Source organism: Chrysoperla carnea, chromosome 5, assembly GCF_905475395.1.
Source record: "Chrysoperla carnea chromosome 5, inChrCarn1.1, whole genome shotgun sequence".
In the NCBI taxonomy this organism is placed as follows: Eukaryota; Metazoa; Arthropoda; class Insecta; order Neuroptera; family Chrysopidae; genus Chrysoperla; species Chrysoperla carnea.
Window position 1 is genome coordinate 14,368,611 of NC_058341.1, and position 26,352 is coordinate 14,394,962.

Sequence of the window (26,352 nt, forward strand, 5' to 3'; positions counted from 1 at the left end):
TCCTCTAGATGCAATACCTTCCAGGAAAAAGATTGGTGTTTAAAAATATTAAATCTATTAAATGTACTTAGGTATACCATTTCAATAACTTCGAAATTAAATTTTCCAATCGCGTTTACTGCTTACCCTTTCAAGTTTACTTTCTCGATTTGACCTCTCTGATCAAGGAAATTTTAGTCTTTAAATTCTTAGAAAGAAATTCTATCTGAAATAGAAGAAGTCACTCAGCTAGTGTCGAATTTAAGCAATGAAAGACTTTGGACGTTAATCTGAAGAACAACTTTTTGTCAAATAAAATTTTACAAAATAAAACGCAAAAATTCGCAACTAACCTGGAAAAACTAAATTTTTATAGGGAAGCAGACAATTTTTATTCTAATTGGTCCATAGAGAAACAATTATTATTTCTACCTATAAAGAATAGGCATGAACCTTAAATATCTCAAAGCACTCATTAGAAATCTGACACTGCGACAAACTAGCTTAAGAAGCGTCAAAAGGGCTTTCAATTAAAACTTCCTTACTTTTTTTTTACAAATTGAAATTATCTATTATACTTTTTATTCTATAAAGTCTAAAATTTCTTTAATTCGAAAAAACAACCCTTTATGCCAACTATTTTTATGGCCTATTTCCCTTAAAGAGAAATGTAAATTGTTATTTATGGACCAACACCTTTAGGAAGGCCTTAAATTATTCATTTTTTAGGTAATAAAAAAATATCATTTTTAATCCTCAAATTTTCAGAACGTTAACTTACTTTGGATCTAAAGCCAGGCTTATTTTGATTTAAGTTTGAAGCTTTAATTATCGGTTTAAAATATTTAGTCAAAAGCATGACGTATATCATTTAAAAAGCAAAATCGAAAAAATAGAAAAATGTATTCCAATAATTATTTTACCATGCTCCAATGTGACAAAATTCTTGGATCCTTCTAGATTATCATAATATTCTTAAACGTACCAATAACTAAGCGTAAATTAGGCCTAATCTCAATGGAAACTTTCAATTAAAATTTTTATTTAATTAAAAAAACTCGTACCGGCATTAAATCCATTTAGAGCCTTAAATAAGTAGATAATTATACTACAATTGAGGCTAAACATTTTACTTTCAATTTCAACGAATTATTATACAAAGTTTTAACTAATATTTTCTAACAACCCACAAACACAATACAGATAAAAATATTCAAAAAAAGAAAATCAATTAAAACAAAATTCACCAATGAAAGAAAAATCAATTAAACTAAAAAGAATTTTCTAAGCTTTAAATAAAATAGTTTTAATTTCTAAGGAAAATAATTTTTAACCATAAAAACAAAAGATGTTAAAAATTTTCAACATTGTTTTAACCGACTAGAAAAGAAAGAATAACTATTTTCCAATTATTTTAGGCTTAATTTTTTTTAAAATTAATTCTCTAACCCAAAAAGTCCGAATCGAAAAATACCTCTTAAACTGATTAGGCCTAATTAAATTCCAAAAAAATCATCAAGACATGAAAGTAACATGAAATTGAATCCACAAAAAATTTTTTGTTACTATTTTTATGTCTAGATTATATTTGAAATTAAAAACAGACCACCAAATAGACAGTTAGTATGGAATTGAGGTCAAAATTATAGTAATAATTTAATAGCAAACTCTTACCTTGTAATAAAAAACCTCATTCTTAAAATTAAACACTTTCAAATCACCCCACACACAAGACATAAAAAAAACGTGTTCAAGTCAGAGACGAAAATTAAAAACTTATTTTAATTTTTTTGTTTTATTTGAATAAAGCCTCGGCTAGGTTGTGATTATTTAACACACATATAGAACGCATCCAAAAAGAAATTGCACGAGACACTATAAAGTTACACTCTTACACTTTTGCATCGAAAATTGCCATAAAAAAGGGGATTTTCTCGATTTTTATAAAAAAAATGAATGTCACATATAATTTTTCTTTAGTGAGAGAGATGTTTGGCATTTTTTTGCTAGTCGGGTCACAGACATATATGCTGTAATATAATGTGCGAATTTATAACATATATACCGACATCTAGATATGGCGAACTCAACTACAAGTTCAGATATTTTGCAAGTTCGCGCGGTGTATCGCACATAGCAACAACTGTAATAAACATTTATTTAGTTACAAATACGATGTAAGATTACACAGGTACTATTATTTCGTTCTTTTATTTTTTCTTGCAATTTTGTCAATCATTTAACAATTAATCGCGATCACAGTCATTTATTTTACCAATAAAAACATCATTAATTATAATTTGTAAACTGTCGGTCGGTAAATGAACGCGCTCTCAATATTAAGAACCGTAATTCACTTGTTTCTTTTTTGGCGATTTTTTAAAATTTCATACTCCCACCACTAATAAAACTTTTGTCTAAAATTGAATCTCTTCTTTTCAACAGTCGGTGGGGATTATGCTAGCAACAATCGACTTCAACAATAGGAATATTTTTATATAAAGAAACAATTAAAGGGTTTTTTTTTATAATAAAGTCAGACGGTTATGTATTGATCGGTTAGTACTGACCTGCCTTATATGTAGGGTAATGTCAAACCTCCAATTGGTCACCGCTAGTATTCTTGGTGATGTATAGCAGGGCACGATTAAAAAAATAAAAAACTTGACAAAATGATCACTGAACTTATAAAAACAATTAAAACTTATATAAAATTTAAAACATATATCACTTAAAAAACAACTAAAATATGTCATTTATCACTTGATGATCACTGTAATTTCTATATAAAATTATTTTCACATTATGTATAACGTTTTAGCCGCCATTTTGTAAATTATACTTATGTACATATGTATGTATTATATATTATATACTCTCTTATTTATTTTTTTTACTCTCTTTAGTGAAAGGGGTGCGTTCCAATCTTCTCGGTTTATGACGTCAGATAATTTTCATTTTCTAAAATATACGAATTTTTTTAAAACATTCTGTAGGAAATCCGTCTTTTAAGATAGGAGTAGGTAAGCAGTCTCTTTATGAAGAGTTTAGGGTACGTTCCAAAAGTTTCGATCTTCTTCACGAAAAACAGCAGGTATTTTTAGGTTCTTCATCCGGTCCATAGTGTGAAACATGTAATTTTTCTCAATTTCCCCTGAAAAGTTCTCTTAAAAATGTTTTCCTAAATGAATATTCAACAACCCAAAAATTCCTGCAATCTCATATAGGTGTCACAGAGAAGGAAGGATCCTTCTTGAATTGCTTGAATTTGTCTATAATGAATAGTATATTCTCCACCCCCAAAAATTGCGCCCGAGTACAACGCAACTTTGCACTCCCGGATAAAGACGTCCCTGGAAGGGGAAGTATACCTACTCTACTGCCAAGGGCGAAAATGAGTCATGGGATTAGGAACCTACTTAAAATTTATACAAAAAAACTTATTGGTATTTATTAATCGAAACTAAGTATAAAAAGGGGGGCTGTTTTTGAGTGGGCAAGCGGCGAAGTATAAAAAAAAATTTCAAAAAAGTCTGCCTGTTAAAAAATTGAATTAATAACGTTAAAATATAGAGTTCCGAGTGTTCTCCAATGACCAAATTTTAACGATTTAGTGAAATTTTAAGTAGGGAAATCTTTGGAAGTTTTTTGATCCAATATAGGTACCCTTAAGCAAACGGAGACATATTAAGATTGCTAAACCCACACTTAATCAAGAGCATAATTAATATAATCCGTAAATGATTACGTATAAATAATAATTATAATTTTAAAATAAAATAGGACACAACTTTTGTACCTTAGTCTGTCTAATTAATTAAAAAATTAATTGATAATTTTCTATTGATTGAATGCAACCTTAAAATTACTAAGCCATATTACTTATATCTGATTACTAAATATGGGTCTAAAATATCCGATTAAAATAATAAAAATAACATTGAGGTACCCCATTTTTTTAAAAGGAAAATTTACTTATCTCCATTTTTTGAAATCAGTTAAAAAGTTCGTAGGTTAACTTTTTTCGCAAATTCATCGCTGTTAACAAAAATATTGCAGTGAAAAAACACATCAAATGTGTAAAAAGATAATAGTTAAATTTATTTTTTTTAATGACCGACATTCAATCAAGAAACAAAAAATTAAAATCGCTTCATCCATATAGGGACTACGATCCTATGATGCCACAGACAAGCACACACATACATACACATAGCTGTCAAACTAACACCCTCCTCTTTTTGCGCCGGGAGGAACAAAATTCAAAATAATAAGGACAAACTCCTAAGCTCCTTAGTTTGATTCGAATTATGTCTTCCAAAACCATTATTTATCAGGTTCAATTATTAATGGGAATGATTTGAGATCATCATATCTTATAACAGTCCAGTTTTTGTTCTTTCGTTTCAAAAATTTCGAAAATTGAAAATAAAACTTAGGTATTTCACCAGTTTTGGGATCAGCTACTTCAGTATACATATTGAAATCAAGATAATATCATATCATTGGCTAGATATAAACGAATTGGAACAATGTCAAATCCAGGAACTTCTCGAAAATAAGCATTTTAAATTTAATCAAACAACCTTTCAAACAAACAAAAAATAATCAAAGTCAGTTCACCCGTTTAGGATAACTACGGTGTCACAGACAGACACACACACGCATATAATGGTCAAACTTATAACATCCCTTTTTTTGCGTTGGGGGTTAAAAAGCAACTGTAAAAGAAGACAAACGTCTTAATGATTATCTACCCACTTAGCGCATGTGTGATAACATATCAATCCAAATTGAACCAGTCAATTTTTTTAGTACAGCTGTGTGGGTGTTAGTAGGGGGTGGGTACCTTAGCAATGAAACCTCCTCCTAAAGAAGAAAACTTTTTAAGTTTTAAGCAATCAACATGTCTTGAAAATCCTACACAGTCGGTTTAAAAAAGTAACGAGTTATTCAAAAAACTCTTTTCTGAAAAAGGAAAACACATAATCCCTATGGAAAATGGTTTTCTAAATCTGTGAATTCTAGCAATTATTTTAAGTATATCAAAAGCTTCCACAAGCACAATCCTAAAAATTCAGACACTGGAAATGTTTTTAAGATAAGGACGAGGGGAGGAGATAAACATATCTTGCATTTTCTCTGAGCCAAATGGTCGACGGAATACTAATGCTATTTTTTTTAAAAGTGTCCAACGAGAATCCAGAATTATCGTGAAAAATACCTGCCAAAACAACCAAACTGCGAGAGTTATATAGACATTTTCCAGCAAAAATACTAGCATCTGTATTTTGAAATTAGGAAATATATTTGGAAAGGATCTCAAAGAGAATGGAAATAAAGAATAATGGAAACATTACAAAAAAATAGTTTTAAAAAAAATAATAAAATTTTCTCAAATTTCAAACTTTTTTCTTATATTTTAGAGTACTTATATTTTCTTTTAAAAGGTGTTTTCAGATTAATTTTACAAATAAAAATACAATATTTCGAATTTTCAACAAATTTTCTTTTTTTTTAGTTTTTCTCTATATAATTTACAATTTTTCTACTACATAATTTGTTTTCGTTTTTATGTTTATAATTTTTGTTATTAGCACAAGATTTTTTACCAATTCTTCTCAATAAATTATTTTTCACAATATAAATATTAAATTTTGCTTTAATTAATTATATTTTTATTATTATTATTAGTGCAATTAATTAGTGTAATTTAAACTTAAAATCAAACCTTAATGGGAAGATTGAAAGGGGTCGGGAGAGGATCACAGGGTGAATGGTAGGGAGGGGTAACAATTACACCCATTTATTGAATTTTTTGGTTGCTTACATTGTAAGCAATATTTATGTAAAATTGCAACTATAATTATTTATTTTTTTATTAATAAATTTATTTATTAATTTTGTATCACAATGGCTCGACTTTTTATTGTTCGTATGCGTTTTATTTTTATTTAACTACAATTTACAGAGTTTTTTTTTTATTTCTGGTTTTAATTTTAAATATATTTTTTTAAATTATTTACAAATTTATTTTAATAATAATAATGAAAATTATGCCTGAGAACCGTTACAACAACAATTTTTTTTAATGAATTTATTTATCACGCATCTCATTGCAGTAGAAATCGTAGAAACCAATTTTAAAGTAAGTTACAGACTTTTTTATTTAAGAAAAAAATGGCGTAAGCCCATATAACGTCAGGTAGATATTTTCTATCAGAAAAATATATAACCCAATAGAAATTTTCTAGGCAAACCACGCCTTATAATACAAAGATGTTCAGTAAGTTGCTACCTCTTTTTGATTTTATCACCTTTGTTTGATATCAGTGGTAACAGTTTACTGAACAATTCTGTATATACAAATGCATTGAATCAATATAATTCCATTAGTTTTGAAGTTTTCGAACACTTAACATAATTCCATCAGTTCTAGAGCTATATAAAGGAAATACACAAATCCTAACACAGAAAACAATGAGACCTAATTTTGAAATTTAGGACAAACATAGAGCCTAATAATTTGAAGGCGAAGATTTTAACATTATATAGTGAAATATAGTTTAAAAAAAGAATTAAACCGAGGGCCATTTTCAATTTAAAATGTGTGGGGTCCTCTTTATGGATATGACAAGCCTTCGCAGGAAAACCAATTGGAATGGATATTAATTCAATACTGTGATGAGACACGTGTATTAATTTTTATTTATTAGGCTAGTGACAAATAATTTACGACTGTGCAAAAACTATTCAAACGATTTTTTTTAAATACTTATATGCTAGAAATTTTTTTAAATGGTTTTTGTTCCACCAACACAAACAAGTCGCCACACATTCAGAAATTTCAGAAAAAATATATAAATTCGTTGTGGAAGATATTGAAATGAGGGAAGTTTTCAGGCGCTTATCAATCATGTGGGAATAACATTCGTTGTCAATGAAGATTTACGAAAATATATCCAACTTTCCTGTTTTTCAGTACTGTAAATAAGGTCTTTAGTTCCGTTTAAAAGATTCTTCAAGACACCACGCACCTGGCAGAGTCAGAACAATGTCTGTTACTTATAAGATACCATATGTTGGATTAGCAGTGAAAGCCTTGATAACTAACACTCGGAGATTTTTAAAATCTTACTATTAACTTCATATTTTTGCTTGACAGTACCGTTTCAGACTTTTTACACTTTTCGTTTTAGTCCAAGTGTTTTAATAAAAACTTTTGTTGAATGAAAACAAAGTTGAAACTGTATGAATTTACTCAAAATGAATCTGAATGCGATTGGTAAACCAAAAACGGGTGTTTCATTATTAATTGAAAAACACACAATTATGCAAAATAAAAATAAAAATACGTTCCAAATCAAATGAGCCCATATTATGCGAGCTAAAAAAAACATTATGTGATGACTGAGTATATACAGGTGTCCTAAAAGTTACTTGACCAAGAAATATAATAAGCGCGTTTATCTCAATAGTCGAGTGATTTCTAGGAGAGACCAGAATGGTATGATAAATTAATACTCGAAAAAAAAAACAATATTAAGTAAATATAATTATTTTTTATATATACACAAAAAAACAAAACACTGCACAAGAAATAAATGACTAGCAACGATTAATATCTTGAAAAAGAATAAACTATACAACTTGCATAGCACGCAGTGACTTAAATGTTATCTTTAATCGATTCAAAGTGAGGGGGTAATCATAGAATCGGTATATTTGTAGACAGCAAAATTTTTTGGAAGTTTTTTTTTTTTAGTATTTGCTTGGAGCAAAACCAAAATTAGAATCACCTTTCTGCCCTTTCTAGAAACTATGTTAGCATATGGCCGACGAATCCTCTAAAGTCATAGTATCAGATTCCCGCATTCAATTGAATGACCTGAATATTCCGTTTCCTGATTACTTTCTTAAAACGTGGCACAGATCAACATTTATGTCACAAATATCAGAAGTACTATAAACAAATTTATTCAGATTGTGAAAGCTACAAATATACGGCAGTAATTTTTTGATCAAAACAAGGCTTTGAATGGTTACTAACTTCGTTCCTTAAAAACTACTGGATGGATTTTTATAATTATAATTTGGGGAGAGAGAATAATTCTCCCAACAATAAAAGCCGTAATAAATAACCATCGTTACATTTCCTTTTTTCTAAGAAACATAAGCTATACAATTCTTTCACAAGGGAGCGGTATAAAAGTAAGTAGACGTGTTGAGTTTTTCCACACTGCAGAAAAACCCTGTGAATAGCTCTTAATGTTTTGAAACGTATTGTAAACTTATAATATTTAATCTAATTAAATTTTTTAACGAAAAACATACTAAATTTTCTTTATGATTAATGATTGCGGCCCAAAACAAATATCACAAAAGCGCTTTTCTACTTTTAATTCAGATCAAAATCGAATAGGATAACTTTTAACTGAGTTTTTAGGTCTAATTATTATTATATACTATTTTTTGTCCACGTTAACGACTAATAATTTCTACTTTTCTAAACCGTAGCATAGCTTTTAAGCATTTACGCTCAATTTTTTCAAATCCCTTTGAAATATACTGGAACCAGGCCATGTTAGATGATTATATTGCTGGTCTATTTTAAGAGACAATATTTTTAATATTTTTTTAAAATTGTTGTAAGCTTTTTTTTGGAAAACAAAAATAATAAATATTTTGGAAACGTGGCGCGTCAAATCTTTCAAATCTTAAGAAAAAACACTTAACATTTAAAGGACGAAAACTATAAACTAGAGTAGTTTCTCTTCCTTATCTTTTGAGGTTGATAATTAATACGAAAGCGAGCTCGATTTCTATTTTTGTATTTGAGTAGTATTTTTTTATGATTATTTTAGAGAAAATGGAAACAGATAGTCGACAGAAATACTGAACGCAATCATTAACCAAAATTTTAAAAATATAATTACAACTTTTTTTTACATACATTCTTAATTATCCTAAAATAAGTATTTCATCTTTATTGCACCTTCCTTAAACACGACCTTGAAATGAATTTTCTAAATAGTAACTTCTTACGTTTTAAGAAAAATATGTCTTGTTATAATTTTTATTTCAAAAGAAAACTCACGTAAGAGACATATTCAGAAAATTTTTTTAACATTCTCTCAATATTCATTTTTGATGAAAATATCATTTTCTTTCCACCAAATTGCAATTTTACATTTTTTTTTAAATATCAAACAAATGCCACACGCATAAATACAGTAATCCGCTTTGCTATTCGCAATTTTGAAAGGTATTTACGGGTATATTATAAAATTAAAAAGAAAGGAGTGATAAAATAGAAGTGACACTTTACATCCAACTGTGGTACGTAAAATAGGAATATGAGGTATCACTAGAAATATTCAAAAGGAAATATTTTGCCTAATCCACCGAGATACGTGTAAAAATTAGGAAATAATTTTAAGCAGTCAGTATTTTTGAGATTTTTTCTTTTTGGAACATTCGAAAGTTTTATTATTTTAGGATACTGTTTACTGTTGCAAAAAATCTTAATTAGGAATTAATCATAGACAGGTGTTTAGCGCGTCTATAATTCAGCTATCAAGTTATACTTGCTAGGATAACCTTTAATGATCGGATCAAAACTTTCCCAACTTGGAAATACTACCCAAAATCCGATTCATTTTAGGGTTTATTTTAAAATTTCTCCCTTATAAGTCTACAAACCTTACCACCCGAGCCTCGTAAGTCGTAAAAGAAGTATTCACAAGACTTAAAATATCCTTCACTATCAGATCGTTTCAACAAATTTTTCTTCATGTAGTAAAATTGTTCATGAAAATGGGAGCCTCTTAAAGAACCCATAAGGGACGTATATAAAGTATTATTTTAAATGAGATACACCGTCGAAAATCACCTATTGCGTTGATATTTTTAATTTCGAATAATTTTGTCACTACCGAAACAGTTTAAAATTGCTATCTTATTTTTGTAATAGGAACTCAAAATTCGAATAGTACCACGGACTTACTGTATATTTTAAAAATTAAAATACTAAATAAATAAAAATAAATTAATTTAAATAAAAATTCTATAAAATAAAAATTAATAATTTTTTTTGTAATTTAAATACATACCTAATAGATTTCTGTTTTTTTTTTTTTAATAATTAATTTTTCTTTTAATAAATATTAATGAACACAAAAAATAAATTAATATATATTAATTAAAAATATATATAAATTAATTAAAATATATATATTTGGGATACAAGATTTGCTTTTTTCTACCTACAATAAATAAATTAAAGGTATTATGTATATATTGTTGTCTCGTTTTAAACTCTGTCTCTTTTTCTTTTTATATATTGTTTAAATATACTATTTTTCAAAATAAAAAAGCGATTTTTTTTTTTTTTTTTTGTTAATGAATGTATTAGCATTGTTTTTTTTGTTCGTTTTTGCAATTTTTAGAGTTTTTTTGTTTAGATATCAAATTTGAAAAAGAAATAAAAGTTAAAATAAAAAAAAAATGTACTAATTTGCGGTATAATAATATATATTTTATTTATTTAAAGATGTGAACTGTGTCCTGATAGTTCATAAAATAGTACATACGCCTCGCTTGATACTACATGTCTTGATGAAATTGTTGAAACTCTGCAAATAAAATATAAAAATTACCTTTTAATAAAAAGGGCCTAAAAACCACTCCAAATCGTGTCATCTCGACCAAGGCCAACTAAAAATAACGCAATGAGTTCATTTTCGTTAATAGGTGTGGAGTTAGCGCTAGTTTGAGTCGTTTTCGGTAACCCGTTTATAATCTGACGGAAATTACAATATTACGTTGACACATCCAAGTTAATTTTGCTGGAATATTAGACTCTTAAATGGTCTACCGCAGCGGGTGTTTTCTTTATCAAAAACTTTAGTAAATAAAATTTTACTTTACCTTGAATCATTATATTCATGCCATTCACCAGAATATGGATGCTTACAATAAGCAGTATAATGGCCACTATACGTTGTACCGCTGTGATTTGATACAGCATACAAATTATAAACACTAGATGTACCACGATTTGCAGCAAAAGCACTTAAATCCAAATTTTGTAATGGAAAATCAATTAATGTTGTTAATTTTCCACGAAATCGTTCATTTGGTGAAAAACGTTTCAAATCTATTTAAATTTTTATTAAGGAAATAACAAGAATCATTTGTTAGGATCCGTCAAACAGGCATAGTCCTCTAGTATCTAACTTTTAACTCGAATGACGGATTATTTGGGTATAGTCATCTCGTAGCGAAACTTTAAACTCGAATAACGGGTTATTTATTTCAATTTTCCCGTACATTGATCTGTCCATTAAATCCTATTTGACGAATCACTGTTTAAATCAAATTTTTATTGTTTTATATATAAAAAGGATACGCAAAACTAAAATTTTTGGAAATTTTTGTATAGAAAATGATTTAGTACATTTTCGACGTGTTTGACATTTCGAACAAGTCTGAAACGAAATAAAATATAAGTAGAATCAATTTTTTATAAAATTATAAGTGAGAAACATCAGTTTTTCGTACTACCAACCGGTTTTTCATGACCATCCATAACTTCTTCCCTAGTAAAATTTTCTAAACATTGTGTTATTGAACCAGAACCAATTGGTAAACTAAGATCCCAAAATGGATCAAATGTAACACTACAATAACCACATACACTACATTTTAATGTTGATTTTAATTGTCCAACAAATATATCTACAATATTTGAATCATCTATTCTTAAGTATCTATTCCAAGCTTCCATCGATTTTTGGGAATCACTAAAAAATAAATACAAACATTAAAAACCCTAAATTAGTAATAAAGCTACACCTTGTGTTCATAAAGAGAAAAGCTATTAAATTTGCACAATACAGGTTATCCCAAACGATCCACTTACCTAGAATTATAATATTTTTCGATTAAGTAGATTTTTTGAGACAAAACATAAATGAATTATGATAGACTATGAAATCATTCATTCTCTTTGTGAACAGGGCGTAGAATAACGATCATTAAAAACAAATTTATCTAAAAAATCGTTAAGTAATTTCTATTTTTTGAGTGAAAGTAGAAATTTTTTTATATATACAGGATTTTTTTTTTAAATAAACAGTACTTAAGTTCGAATCACATTAATATAAGACAGCCTATTGCTAATGTGTTCCTTCTTCCTTCTCATAAAGCAACAGCAAGTAAAGGTTACGAAAACTACATGATATAGAAAAAATTTATTGCAACAAAGTTGCACATTATGTCATTTGCAACACTTTATTGGCACTAACAAAGGATAGTTACATTTAAAAAACTATTCTATGGTCCGTCTATCCGTTAGCCCACTTAATAAAACGGAAAGTCTGGAAAAGTAACAGCTCCAATTAAAAAAATTCTAGTTTGTACGTAGGTAAACCTTCAGGAACAATCGTCATCACTAACCTCTACACTACTATGAAAAATGAGAAAATTAGGATGGTTTTTACCAACTCCGCCCCTTACCAGCATCACATATAGTAACAGAGATAAACAAATTTAAAAAATATTTCAATTTTAAAACAAATTTAAAATTTCATCTGGGAAATCGTTTCTCGGGGATTTTGGTGTCACTGACCACGAATTCGAAGTCAAAAAGCAACTAAGGATGGTTGCAACCCCGCTGCCATTTAAATACTATATCCCTAATAGAGTAGCCCAGGAACGGAAGGTATATATGCATACATGTGAATCGACCTTTAAGCTTCTAAACCAATAATAACGGGAAAAATTAACTTTCACTTCGGAATCTTAAAATTCTGTATACATAAAAAATAGCCCTGTGCGATTTTGTGCAACTCCACAAAGCAGCACATGCAAACATATGTTATGCGTTTAAGTCAGACATTTTTTATTTTAAATTATAGATTAGTTAGGTTTTTAGAAACTAAATTATAAAATGCCTGTAAACACACACCTAAGATCAATTGCGTAACATACCCGCCCAGATTCATGTGTCAATATGTCAAATATCCAAATTGTAAATTTTATATCAAAATCATCAAAAAAAGAAGGAAACAAAAAGATAAACGCAAATTAATTAAAAAGAAATTAATGATAAATGAAAATTGAAATAAAAATGGAGCTCACCTTAATTTATCATCTATTTCTGTTAATATTGGAGGTGGTTTTGCTTTTACTCGATTTACGTCTTCGTGTAAACCTTCTAATAAATATCGTAAGAATTCCTAGAAAATTAAAAATTAAAGACTATATTTCTATTCTTTTCGAATTAGCTCTGTTCGAAGGTAGATGATAACTTACTTGGGCATCTTGTTGGGCGTATCCCATAAATCGTGGAGCAAAATGTTGAATTTGATATTTTAACGATGAAGGATTCACTATTTTATCAGAATCATCACCCCATAATTCTTGAATCACATTAGCAAATGCTGTAATTGAGAAAAAAAAAATTCGCCATAACTAATTTTAAAAAAAACTCGTTAATTGAAAGAAATAATCATATCAATGAAATATCATGTATTTGAGCTTAGTTCGACCATACTGTCCCGTTTTGTGTTTCTCCTGCCCTTAAAACTTCAACCACCCAATTTCTACGCAATGTTATCAATGGCAATAAGTTTTAGTTTCATCGGAGGGAGACCTGTGGTACAATGGAACACGGGGCACAAAGGAATAACCGTACTATTTGTACCTTATTCCAAGAAAATTTCAAAACAAATTATACAAAATTACATCCACCTCGAAATGTTACGAAAATACAGTTTATTTAACTATTGGACAAATATTTTATAAGAAATTGGCTGAAATCGATTCGAGAAATCGCTATTCGATACAAAAATTGCCTGATTTCCATAAAAATTCTCGATTTTCCCGATTTGCTTAAAAGTAGAATGCCATCTAGAGAAATTTTATATTACAGGGAAAATTGGATAATTGCATACATTTTATGATTAAGTCTGAAGTCTGAAATTCAGTACGCACCTTTGACTAGAGCTCCTTTCATGCTAGAATTAGTAGTATTAATGTCATTTAAGTAGGTATTATCGCGCAGGTACTCAAGTAATAAACGTGTATTCGATAAACATTGTATCACCGAATTCATAAAACATGTATTGCCAATATTTTTTAAACCATTTAAACCAATATTCTTATCAGACTTCGAGTTGTATGAATTTGTTGTCTTCTCTTCACGATGTCGCTCCAATGGTGAACTACGATTCAACGCCGATATTGTAGATGAACCATTTGTTGAAGCTATAGTTGATCGATTCAACCGTGGTGATGTCGATAAATCCTGTTCAACATCAAAATTATTTTCAATTCTTTTACCCATTTTTATTATCTGTACATAATTTTATGACATAATTTTACCAAATATGTACGGGGTGAAAACTGTGGTAAGAGAAGTCTCGTAAAATATAGTTTCTTCCAAATACTTTTCTTTAGAATCATTATTTGTGTGAAAATTAATAATTAGTCGATATAGTCGAGATTTTTTTTTTACCGAGAATCGAAGCATCACATAACTATCGATAAACCTCTAACAGTGTGAAAATCGAAAAAAATTCCTTTAAGAAAGAGTAGAAGGGAGTGCTGATTACCCAGAGATTTCAAGTTTGTTTCTCGATGGTAGTTTCACACGGACGTCAATTTTAACGCTGACGCTACGTAATTTTAACAATGCGTTAAAATTGACGTTCGTGTGAAAAGATCTATTTAAAACAATTATTTACTCACGTTAAACATGCTGAACCTAAACTTTAAGCTTGATACAAACTTTTTCAAACGTTTAATTTTACTTATTAAAAGGGGATTTAGAAAATTTAAAATTTTATGGGGGCTCAGTTTATGAAATCTCTTAAAAAATATCAGATATTGAGGAAAAACAAAATTTGCATTGATTTTCACAAAAGTAATACTTATTTAATGACTTTGTAGCAACCAGGAGGAGTCAACAATATAATTAAGCTTACTTCTTGAATAATTTTGAAAGCAAAATTGACTTCTTTAGCAATGTTATCTGTCAATGTTTGCGAAAAACCTCAAAATTTAGAAATAATTTGGAAAAAAACTGAATTTTATGGTACTTCACTTACCTGAATCAACCTCGATGGTCTAATATGGCAAAATATTTTTGTCACAATCATTTTATCCCGTACGAATTAAATATTCCCTCAACTCTTAAACTTAGAAAAAAATGAAAAAAGCAATATCAAACGAGTCGATTGATTAGGAGGAAACATGAAATACTAGAATTGTATTTACCATATCAATTGTTATAAGAAATGATGCAGGAACTTCATATTTTTGGCTGCAAAAATTTTTTAGTGTATTATGTTTTAAGCCAAGGTCATTTAAAACGCCTATGACAAAACCATAAAACATAAATGCTAATAAAACGGCCCATATTAACCACAGAAACCATTCGATTATTGGATATAGCATTAAAATAAAAATTTTCCTCTTTTAAATTGATGGTTGAAATAACAATTTTTGACAAGTAGAACAACCATTGAAATATATTTTGTAGAAATTTTTCAAATTTAAAAAAATAAAATCTTCGATTTTTATTAAATGTCAATATACTTGCAATTTTTGGTGAAAAACAAATTTTGATTGAAATCAAATATTCTTTAAAAGTGAAAATTAAAATGCCAAAATGTTATGTAACCTAAAAATTAATGATTCTTGGTCTAGTATCCATCGATTGAAAACAGAAAAAATGTCGGACTACGTTTTTTTTTTAAGTTAAAACAAGGTCAACTTCTTAAATGTGACATTTAATATTAAAATATTTCAATAATTTATCGCAATATTAAAAAAATTTTGTAACTATTCGCTTTAAGATTTTAATTTCCGATAAATTTCTTATTTTTAATTCATACGGAAAAATTATTGAAATTTTCTTTTCAATTTTCGATAAGTGTTAATAGAGGTTAAGTTCAATTTATCATAGACGTGCGTAAACATAAGAAAAATAAAATTACTAAAAATATTGTTATGCGTATTATTTCAAACTAGGTCACTCTGGGTCACACTCAAAATTAGCTTTTACCCACGATTTCATTTGAAAATTCATCCATTTTATTGTAATTTAGATTTGCGAGAAGTATTAAAAACGTCAAACACATTAAAATATTCATTCAATTCGAAATAATCGAATGTAATCGATTGACACATTAAGACATTTAATTAAAAACAATTTGAATTTGACCTAAATATTTTTAAGTATACGATTATGTTATTGAAACAGGTCATTGGCAAATTGTAAAATTATTTTATTTAATTTAACCCAATTTTCGAGAGCTAGAAACATAATTTCTGGACAAATATTTGAATTTTTTCAATAGGCCATGTAAAAAATATGGCGGGGAAAATTATACCATATAAAATTCAAAAGTGAAATAATTAGAATTTTATCAGAATATTTTTGTTATCAAAATAATCAAGAAAAGAATTAATCAAATCGTTGAAATATTAACTTGATACATAAAACCATTATAGTTGAAATAGAAATTGCCAATTTCAAGGACACTGAAAACAAATTGTTGAGGGCTGTCGAATGTTGCTAATTTTCCAGAGTAAAACATTTTGAAATATTGAAAATGAATACTTTAGGTGTAACTTAATGTGGGTGAATTAACTAAGCAATAAGGCAGAATAAGTAAGCATTATAAAAACATGAAATACCCGAAATGGTACTGAGGCAATGACTCCCATCCAAATCACCAAAATTGAAGATTAAGTTTTCTTGTAAATGGTATATTTAGAAGTTCTTCTAATGAAATTTAGGACAACGACATTTGTTAAATGGATATAGTTGAAGAAAAATGGCAACCATATGACAAGTTTGGCTAAACAATATATGGTAGAAATTCTACAATGTGTTGTCTTAACTTTCATTAGAGGAACTACGACGCTTTAAATATCACAGCCATCTAGACTGCCAACATGGAACCACAGATGTCTATGCTAAATCCAGTGCAACACAATTACCAAAAATCGTGCAAAACAAAATTATGACTTTATAAAGTCGGACAAAATCGATTCGATTATAGATTTGAGGCCAGGAGCAATATTTAACAGTCATTTCAGAGCTCCTGGAAATCTGATAGTTTATTTTTAAGGTCATGTACAAGACCTGTTTTTCTACAAAAATTTTCACCGTCAGGGACTTATCTTCCAGGGACCAAGGAACAAGGTGTCGTTCTTTCGAGTATCGTAATGTGTCGATTTGAAAATACACAATAGTACGACATTGACAAAATACTCTCAAATTTCCAAACGTTCAAAAAAGGCTATCAAATTCTACACTTGGTCCTAGACTTATATTAAGCATTAATAACTTCAATTGATACAAATGTTAATACAATATTGTAGAAACAATTGCCTATATTTATGAAATATATCGAACAGAAACAATACATTTTCTGCTCTCTATTTTCTAATGAGGATTGTAAACTTTCGATTAATAAATTAATGACTGAAGTTCAGAATTTTATAAGAATTACGGATTTTTGGTATAAATGTTTATAAGATTTCTTCTTTTAAACTAAGAAAATATGTCTTGGAGTCGTAATCATGGCTACACTTTTACATTCAACATAGACAGATGCGTTTAACTAGATACTCAGAAATAGAAAAATTAAAAACAAGTACTCACTCCTAAATAATGTGCATCAGTAGCTGGTAATCGAGCAGTAGTACGTCCTTTGAAATCATGTTGTGTATCACGCGACATATCAAAATTTGTTGAAGTGGTATCAGTATCATCTGGTGATGTTTGATCTAAAGGCACACTGTTACCCTGCTGTTGTTCGACTGTATCAATCTCTGTCCCTATATTATCCGTTTGTTCCGATACAGAACAATCACCAACCGGTTGCGTTTCGTAAACATTCACTGGTATATATGATGCAAAATTTGTTGTATGGTTATTTGTCGAAGTATTCGGTTGTTCCAAATCTTTATTTAGTTCAGAAACGTCACACATATTATCCAAATTTGGTAACGCTGTCGATAAAAACGTCCACCGGACATTATTCCCATTGTTTTGTAAATGATTATTTTTTGAATTCGACAATTTTAAATTTTGATTTAGTTCATTCGATTTTGTAGCAATATCATATTTACCAGAATTTGTACCATTTTTTAGAAATGGTGGTATGACAGATGTCAATTTACCAACAACAGCAGGCGTGTCAAAAATTTTTCGTATCTCAGATACGGACTGTTGTTGTACATTACCATTATTATCCTCCTTAGTTACGTCATCGTTCTCCTCAGCATTCTCTTCGATAACCTTTTCGGTATTAGTAGACACACTCAAACTGTTAATAGGCATGTTTGTAATTACCTTATTCACCCTACGTTCAACTGATGTTGGAGAAGTTTTTCTTTCAATTGATGGAGAAATTTTTCTTTCAACTACCGTTGGCGGTTTACCAATATCGTTCGTGATCGACTTTGATCGTGTAATTTCCAATTTATTACTCTCTGGTTTTCGAATATTTGGAACGTAATTACTTGGAGAATATTTTTGACGAATATCATCCACAGAATTTGCGATTGATATTGATGATATTCGGCGTCCGGTCAAGGTTAAGCCACTAATATCATGTGGTTGAGAATCTCCACGACGGATTGATGTTTCACGATCACTTCTTGTGTAAGACGATGTTCGGGATCCAATTCCACTATCTTCGGAAATACTTGTATGCCGCGAGTACACACGTTTGCTATCCAAATTTCGCAAGTATGAAGAATTGCGCGAAAATGTAGAGGTCGCGGTTGATGTTCCACCGTAGTATGACCGATCTGAGGATGATGTAGACCTGTAGGACCCGGTTAATGGAGACGTTGTCGTTGTACTCGATGTTGAGGATCTACGCTGTGATACTACGGGCATTGTGATTAAATTTTTTGTATTATTGTATCCAGAATTCGATAAACACACTTCTACAGACATTTAAGAAATCCTACAAATATAAATTACAAAAAATTATAAATAAAATTGGATCAATAATTCGATTTTGCAATTAACCTTGAATTTGAAGATGATGGAAGCGTTCTCGAAAATTCTCGAAAAAACTAAAATTTCCAATAAAAAATAAAAGAAAAGTTCAAAAATAAATTTATTTGAATTATGTGGCTTTTAGGGTACGATTAAGAAAAAAACAAACCAAAATAGTATGAGTAATTCTGGTTTTATACACAAGCTAGAAAAACCACAAAACTAAAATCGTGCCTTTTAATGATTTTCAAGGATTACAATTTCGATCGAAACACCATTTTTCACAATAAAATTAAATTAAGTTATACATTGTTATTCGAAAAATTTTGAACAAAAATAAAACAAAAATTCCAATAAAAATTCACACGATTTTCTTTTTACAAAAATACTTTAGCGAAGCTATTATTAAATTTGTATTTATGTCGTAGCCTGTTAGTGTAATTCGTCATTTGATGAAATAAAAATAAATGGGCCCCCTTAACTTCTAAAGAAAACATTGCTGAATAATAATTCCAAATTCTAAACCTGTTAAAAACCTGACTTTCAGAAAAGCCGATTATAATAATAAAATATAATTGTTAAAAATTTCGCTGAACCTAAAAAGGTAAGTAAATATTTACAAGTAATATGGGGTAGTTTTCAAAGCGCAATACGCATTTCCCAAGAAAATATTATTTAATTCTTTATGAAGATCAATTTGGTGAAATTTTTTGGCCTTTTGAATGAATACATTTTTCACCACAAAATTTTGAATTACCTTAAAAGTCTACGACATATCGACACCAAAAAAACAACACATTCATATAAATAGAAAGTCATGCGAGATTATTTGAAAATAATTTACATACCTATTCAAGAATATTCACGAAAAACACTCACCCAAATAAAAATTAACATAAAAAAATTATTATTATTGACATGAAAAACTATTTTCCAAAACAAAAAATGTGTCTCACACTCTTTAAAATGATAAAATCAAAACTGTTTACATAATAAAAAAATATTGTCTGTATACTTTGTTTGTTAATATTTAAAAAATCGATTCGAAATAATAAATTTCAAAATTGCGAAGGAAAGAAAAACAATTTTCACAGTAGAAATTTAAAAAAATGTTCTAGTAAGGCAGCCATTGAATACATGACGTCATGTGTGAATAATTTTAAGTATAATCATAATAATAATTAGAAATATTTTTCAATTTAACTATTTCACGATTATTTTTAACATACAAGTTGGTACAAATAAATAAATAATCGCAATCATGTACGTTGTTGAAAGCTAACGAGACACGTTAACCTAATTTTTTTTAGAATTGACATCAATTCGCGTTTTGTTTATTGTTTATTCGAGTGGAACTTGCATTTATATAGGGTGAAATTTGAAAGGAAAACCGGGATTTGCCACTGCAATTTTTGGGATAGCGATACAAAAGTCGATTAAAATTTAGGGCTAACCTGGGGTGCAAACAACCCTTGTATTAGAAATCTATTAGAAGCGTAATCAAAACTGAGCTCAATTTGAGGCGTAATTTAAACTAGGCCGAGTTATTTGAGATGTCGATGGCATGACGCAACGGCGGAGGCTACTCCCTTATGTCCGGAAAGCCAATAAGATATATCGTTTGGCACTACAAAGTTGGCAGTGAAATGCTCGCGGAAAATGAAGTACGACAATTTCATGGCGAATATGGATAAAAAGACTTAACTTTAAATAAAATAACGTTTTTCCACTTCCATCTAGTTCAGAAATAAGCGATTACAGATATTTAATGAATGATGATTGGAAAATTTCGAAGCGGGCTAAAAAAGTCGAATCGTATCTCAGTCTAACCTTTATTACTAGTCTAAAGATTTTCTTTAAAATGAAAATTAATAAAAAATAAGATATTTTAGATTCTATTATAAAACAGATAAAGAGAAATCGTAATTAAAATAATAAATTTTCATTTGAGTTGTTTTCCAAGTAGCACCCTATATATTATTGATATTAAAAGTGGTATATAACATTGAAATTGTATCTGATTAACCTTGAAATTCGTCATCACAATATAATAAGACTTCTTTTTGAATCTCCTAGTGATATACCTACCTATCTCTAATATCTTCCAATAAATTCATTCATTATAATTTACTTGACATATATATTCACTCTTTTAGCCAAGTACACAACAACAGAAACTAATTAAAAATTAAAATAAAACCAACCTCATTACAAATAATGAACTAAACAATAAGAAATTACTTCTTGATCTCCTTGCCGAAAGTACTGTTTTGCTGTGCATTTAACTCCAACTCCGGGAAGAGGGAATTTTTGTTGTTCAATAGCATAACAACACTCTCTAGCAAGCCACGACCACAAATTGGATGCCCTATTTATGTATTATAAAGCCTCGATTTCGGTTTGGCTTTTATACCATGTATGCCAGGAAATTCAACTTCCTGGCCCAGGATCAAAATATGCTATTATAAATAAATAGAAGGTTTTTTGAAGTTTAAAACCCCCTCTATGGGGGAAGTGGGAACTCTTCATAACTTAAGAATCAGAAATGATCGGCGGCTAATTGAAGTAGTTTTGTATTCAGGATCCCTCCGCCGCTTCCACTCTATTATGTGGGGATGGAGTTTTAAACTATAGTTTTATCCAGTGTACAGAGTCTTTTTAAGCATGCTTTCATTCGGTCAATCAGGACACGCGCCGATAGAGCATTAATCAATCACTTCACAGGCCTCATTCAGCTAGTTGAACACTCCCTTCCAAATTAGCTACAGTATAGTTGTGTGAGAGTTCCTTGATAAATCAAAACTCATACCCAATTCTAGATTTGTTTGTTTGTTAATCAGACTCCGAATGGGAAGCCTTTCGGATAGTAGTTTGTATCTAATAATTTATAATTTCTACTAGTGTTTAAATTACTACTCTTTAAAGTATACTATGTTAAAATTTTCCTATAATCGTACAACAGTTGATCAGAAGAAACGTAAGTTTAAAAAAAAATTATTTTTAGCACTTGTGGTTAGCCTTGATAAAAATTTGCATTTCATATACAACACGTGTTGAATAATAACCAATTTTTAATATTAACTTCTCTTAGTCTAGGTGGGCGCTGTACCTTAAAATTCTTACGAAAAAAACTGAATTACGAAATCAAAACATTTTTGCTAGAATTAGCCACGATTCTAGCTCTTTAATAGAATACAATCAGCTAATCTAAGAATTTAATTAAATACTTTCCACCATTTTTTGAAGTCAGTTAAAAATACAAGGTGATATTATAAATATGTATGTATGTATGTAATATACTTACCTCCATACATCCATTATGTATGCAAAAACAGGCTACAAAATCATATTACCGGAAATAAAAATTAAAATAACAGGAAGTTTTATGTATTATTTATTTATTTTAATTATTTTCTGTGTTGTGTATTGACGTTATTTTAATGTTGTTTGGTCAATTTTAAATATAGACGAAGGGAGAGGTGAGAAGAGGAATGGTTGGAAAAATTTATTGTCATTTTTCTGTTGTCCTACTTTCTTTCTGCTTCACATAAACAAATCATATTTGTTTATAAACAAAGTATAATATATGTATATATGTTGTTGACTGCTTGGTTTTTTGTCCTCTCACCGTTTTTTCACCATATTTTGTTTACAATTATTTTCATTTAAACTGTTTTGAAAAATTTTGAATTAAACCGTAATCCTTATAGAGACTTGGAGACTTTGAAACAAAATTTCAGACCATTTGTTTACAGTACGACGACCCGTTAACAGCTCGAATAACGTAATTATTGAAAAAAAAATTGATTGCAACGCTGGTAGTCGAAGGACGATTAAAAGAATGAAGGAAAAATATGGCATAATAATTACGTAATTTGACCAATTAACACTTCTTCTTCGACCAGAGCCATTTAAAGATATTCGGCTCCCGTGGGTCATCAAGAAACAAAAACTTTTTCTATTCCAACCATTCCAAATTTTTGAACAAAAAACTAACACTTCAGGACTATGGCAACTGGGTTTTGCTCTGGAAAAATTTCATTATCAGGTTTAGAAACACACCCATTGCATATTTTTGAAATAAAGCAAATACTTACTCTGAATGTGGCACCCTTATTCAAAACGGATTCCAATACAAAGTTGTTGAACTTCAAGTTAAAAGGAAATGTTTAAAAATAAAATAATATTTAAATAAAAAATGTGTAAATATCTTTTCTTTATTTACAATTTACAAATATGTTTTTCGTTTTAAATTATTTTCCATTTAAAAAAAAAATTATAGGAGATGAAAATATATTACTATATTTGAAATTACCAAAAAAAATTATTCTAAATCCCTGCTGTACAATTAAAAAATTACATTTTCTATTTAAAATTACAATAATAAATCTCGGGGAAAATTCGAGTGGGTCTCGCGTTTTGTTTTTTTTTTTTTTAAATATACAAAAAGAAAAAGATTAAATGAATCACATTAAATTGCGCATGTTATGTTGCACATTACATCGAAAATTGGAACAATTCAGACAAATTTTATAATTCTAAAGTTTTATGTTAACATTTCATACACAATCGGATAGTTTCATTCAATACCGTACAATTGTGGAAGAGGATGGCAGGCGATGAAGGTAGTTTATAAAAAAAAAAGGGATTTCCAGAGGATCAACTTTTCATAGAATTTGTTTTAGGGGAATAGATCAGAGGAAATTTACATATTTTTACAAAATATTATCTAACTAGAACTTAATTTTTAGATTTTTAGTTCGAAATTGTACATTGTATTAAATGAACAAAACCCCGAATATATTATCCTAAATTTTTATTCATTTGTTTTGGAAGTTGGTGTATATATTTATATATTTCTATCTACTTTATTTACAAGAAAAATTATATTTAATCTCGAAAATAGTACATAAAATATTCTAGAAATCGGATTTACATTTGAGTTTTAAAAACATTTATACAAAGAAAGTACACTAAAAAAGTTTTTTTTGAATATTTCTATGTACTATTTTTTGTGTTTTTTTTTCTGAGGTTATATTTTCTGTAAAATTAATTAATTTTTTTTGAACTAAATAAATAATTAATAATAAATAAAACTTTTTTGTCAATTACAATTCGATTCTAATTGTGATAAAGTCCGTATAATTTCAGCTCTTTGGTTTGGATTCAATTTGTGTACCATTTCTACGATAGCATTAAATGCTATCTCGGGACATTCCTGCAAATAAAAAAACAACAAATTTTAAAAATCATATTCGAGTACATGATATTTTTGGGGTTTTAAAGTTAAGATTTAAGCACATTTTACTATGTCAAAATGAAATATCCAGTCACCATTTTCTCTTCTGCGAGGTACAAAAGAAAGCATTTCAAAAATTCTGTGCACATCGACCTCTGCATCGCGATGTATGTTAAGCGAAGCTAAACCGTTCAGGCGATTTTGAGATATTGTTGATCTAAGGTATGTTTTCAGATATCACGGAATCATGGTACAAATTTTCTAATACTTACTTCAACAGCTTCTTTAATGCTATGTAATTTCGCATCTTTTTTCACGCACAATAAATTATGCGAAATAATTGAATTATCACGGGTTTTTTGTTCCAACAACCAATTTACAACAGCCTCATTATTCTCCCATTTGTATCCTTCTGATGGTCCTTTATCTTCAATAAACCATCGTCGTAACATTGCTTGTCCTTGACCAAAGCTTAAATTCGGTTGTACTTTTAATAATTCTGTGATTATATCATTTTGTAATAATACCCGCCGTAATCGCCAATATAATGTGGTTCGGGCTTTTTTCCATACGACAATATCCTAAAACGAAAAATTTAATAGTTAGATCGGTTTGCTTTTTGTATTCAAGTCAATGAATTTTAGAGAAAAAAGATGAGATCTCAACTTACGTGAATTGTATTCTTTTCTAACATTCGTTCGGGTGTATCATGCAAATCAGCAAAAGTAACAGCAACTTGATGATACATTGGTAACAATAATTTAATTCTAGCATCCATTTCTCGTTCTAACTCAACAACTTCTGGTAATTTTGGTTGTTCCACTGTTTTATGTGATATACTGGACTTTCGTTCTGTTGGAGGTTGTGCTCTGTTGAACTCATTAACCCTTGAATTAAGTTCCATCAAAGGTTTATCAATACGTAACATTGTATTAATGAGATCCTTTTTCCTAAATTTAATTTCTACTGTTCCCTCAGGTTCCAGGATTCCACCTTTGGCCAATGAATCGGCATACATTTCCATAAATCGTTCATTGATTGTAGAGTCTACAACAGCCCAGGCACCACCACGTAGTTCACCGTAAGGAGGAATATACACGAAGATTGGTTGTTCGTATTTACGAAGTCCGTCAACAATGTATGCACCAAATTTAACAATTTGTTCATACATGTCTTTCATACCACCACTAAAACCACGCCAATTTGCGAATATTAACAAAGGTAAATCTTCTTTGGAAAAGTCTTGAATTGCTTGTGCGGTTTTGTAAGCTGAATCAGGATACCATACTTGACCAGCTTGTGAAATAGTCTGAGGAAACAAAAATGAAATATTAAACCCAGGTCAAATTTACTTTTATTTGTAAACTTACTTTTGCTTGGGAATCTAAATTAGCTGGATCGGCAGGCATTGTTAATTCCACGGTCCGTGTTTCTACACCAATTATACCAATTGGAATGCCTCCTAAACGTCCACGTCCAGTAATAACAGTTTGTGCCCATGGTTGCATAATTTCACTCCATGAATCTCTATCCAAAATACCACTTTCCCATTCATCTGGGTTATCTACATTACACAAAAATAAACATTGTAAAAAGCAATCGAAAAACGAATTAGCTAACAAATAAGTAGAATACAAACAAATTACTTACTTGGATGTGGTCGACCGGTTAATAATAATCGTGGGTCGTATGGTCCCTTTTGTGGAATATATTGTATATCTCGGTCAATTGGATCGATTGGATTTAATATTGGTAATTGTTTTGTAATTTTATCCTTTGGCATGTATGATAACCATTTTAATATTGTTAGAATACCATTTAAATCGTTTTGTTCTGTTTTGTGTGTCACACCATTGTTGTACATAATATTGATACCACCTAATTGATTATTTGAAGCGTATACTTCACGTCCTAACACCTAAAATGCAAATAATATTCATTTAGCTACAAAAAAAACTTCCACAAGAGTACAAATTTGTTTGTAAAAGGCTTAGATCTGAGGTGGATTATGTGTAAGGCAAAGAAGGCAACAGGCGCTAGATTACAATAGGGCGTGCAAGTGCGAGTTAAGCACACTCGCTTAATCTAGGCGCAAAATTTCTTA

At 29.3% G+C, this 26,352-nt stretch overlaps 2 protein-coding genes across 8 annotated transcripts in view; both read right to left on the reverse strand.

The window, feature by feature from the left end:
- Positions 1–10,463: 10,463 nt before the first annotated feature.
- LOC123301865 (ubiquitin carboxyl-terminal hydrolase 2-like) lies at positions 10,464–19,957 on the reverse strand. Of its 3 annotated transcripts, none has more exons than XM_044884802.1 (10): positions 19,858–19,957; positions 19,040–19,086; positions 18,353–18,974; positions 13,978–14,290; positions 13,297–13,424; positions 13,123–13,220; positions 11,549–11,783; positions 11,390–11,468; positions 10,909–11,137; positions 10,464–10,613 (listed from the first exon to the last, which is right to left on the reverse strand). In XM_044884802.1, the coding sequence occupies exons 3-10, from the start codon at positions 18,962–18,964 to the stop codon at positions 10,526–10,528; spliced, it is 1,782 nt and encodes a 593-aa protein (XP_044740737.1). In that variant the 5' UTR covers positions 18,965–18,974; positions 19,040–19,086; positions 19,858–19,957; the 3' UTR covers positions 10,464–10,525. The 3 variants fall into 3 exon arrangements, with proteins under 3 accessions (XP_044740737.1, XP_044740738.1, XP_044740736.1); XM_044884803.1 differs by having other exon boundaries at positions 17,660–18,974; XM_044884801.1 differs by lacking the exon at positions 19,040–19,086 and having other exon boundaries at positions 17,660–18,974; positions 19,858–19,946.
- Positions 19,958–24,028: 4,071 nt separating this feature from the next.
- LOC123300040 (acetyl-CoA carboxylase) overlaps positions 24,029–26,352 on the reverse strand; it is a 53,183-nt gene continuing 50,859 nt past the window's right edge. For all 5 annotated transcript variants that reach the window (XM_044882505.1, XM_044882504.1, XM_044882501.1 and 2 more), the window contains 5 exons: positions 25,899–26,166; positions 25,619–25,812; positions 24,919–25,557; positions 24,521–24,829; positions 24,029–24,227 (listed from right to left, as the gene is read on the reverse strand). In XM_044882505.1, the coding sequence (XP_044738440.1) occupies positions 24,114–24,227; positions 24,521–24,829; positions 24,919–25,557; positions 25,619–25,812; positions 25,899–26,166 (1,524 nt within the window). In that variant the 3' untranslated portion in view covers positions 24,029–24,113. The remainder of the gene's footprint in view (positions 24,228–24,520; positions 24,830–24,918; positions 25,558–25,618; positions 25,813–25,898; positions 26,167–26,352) is intronic.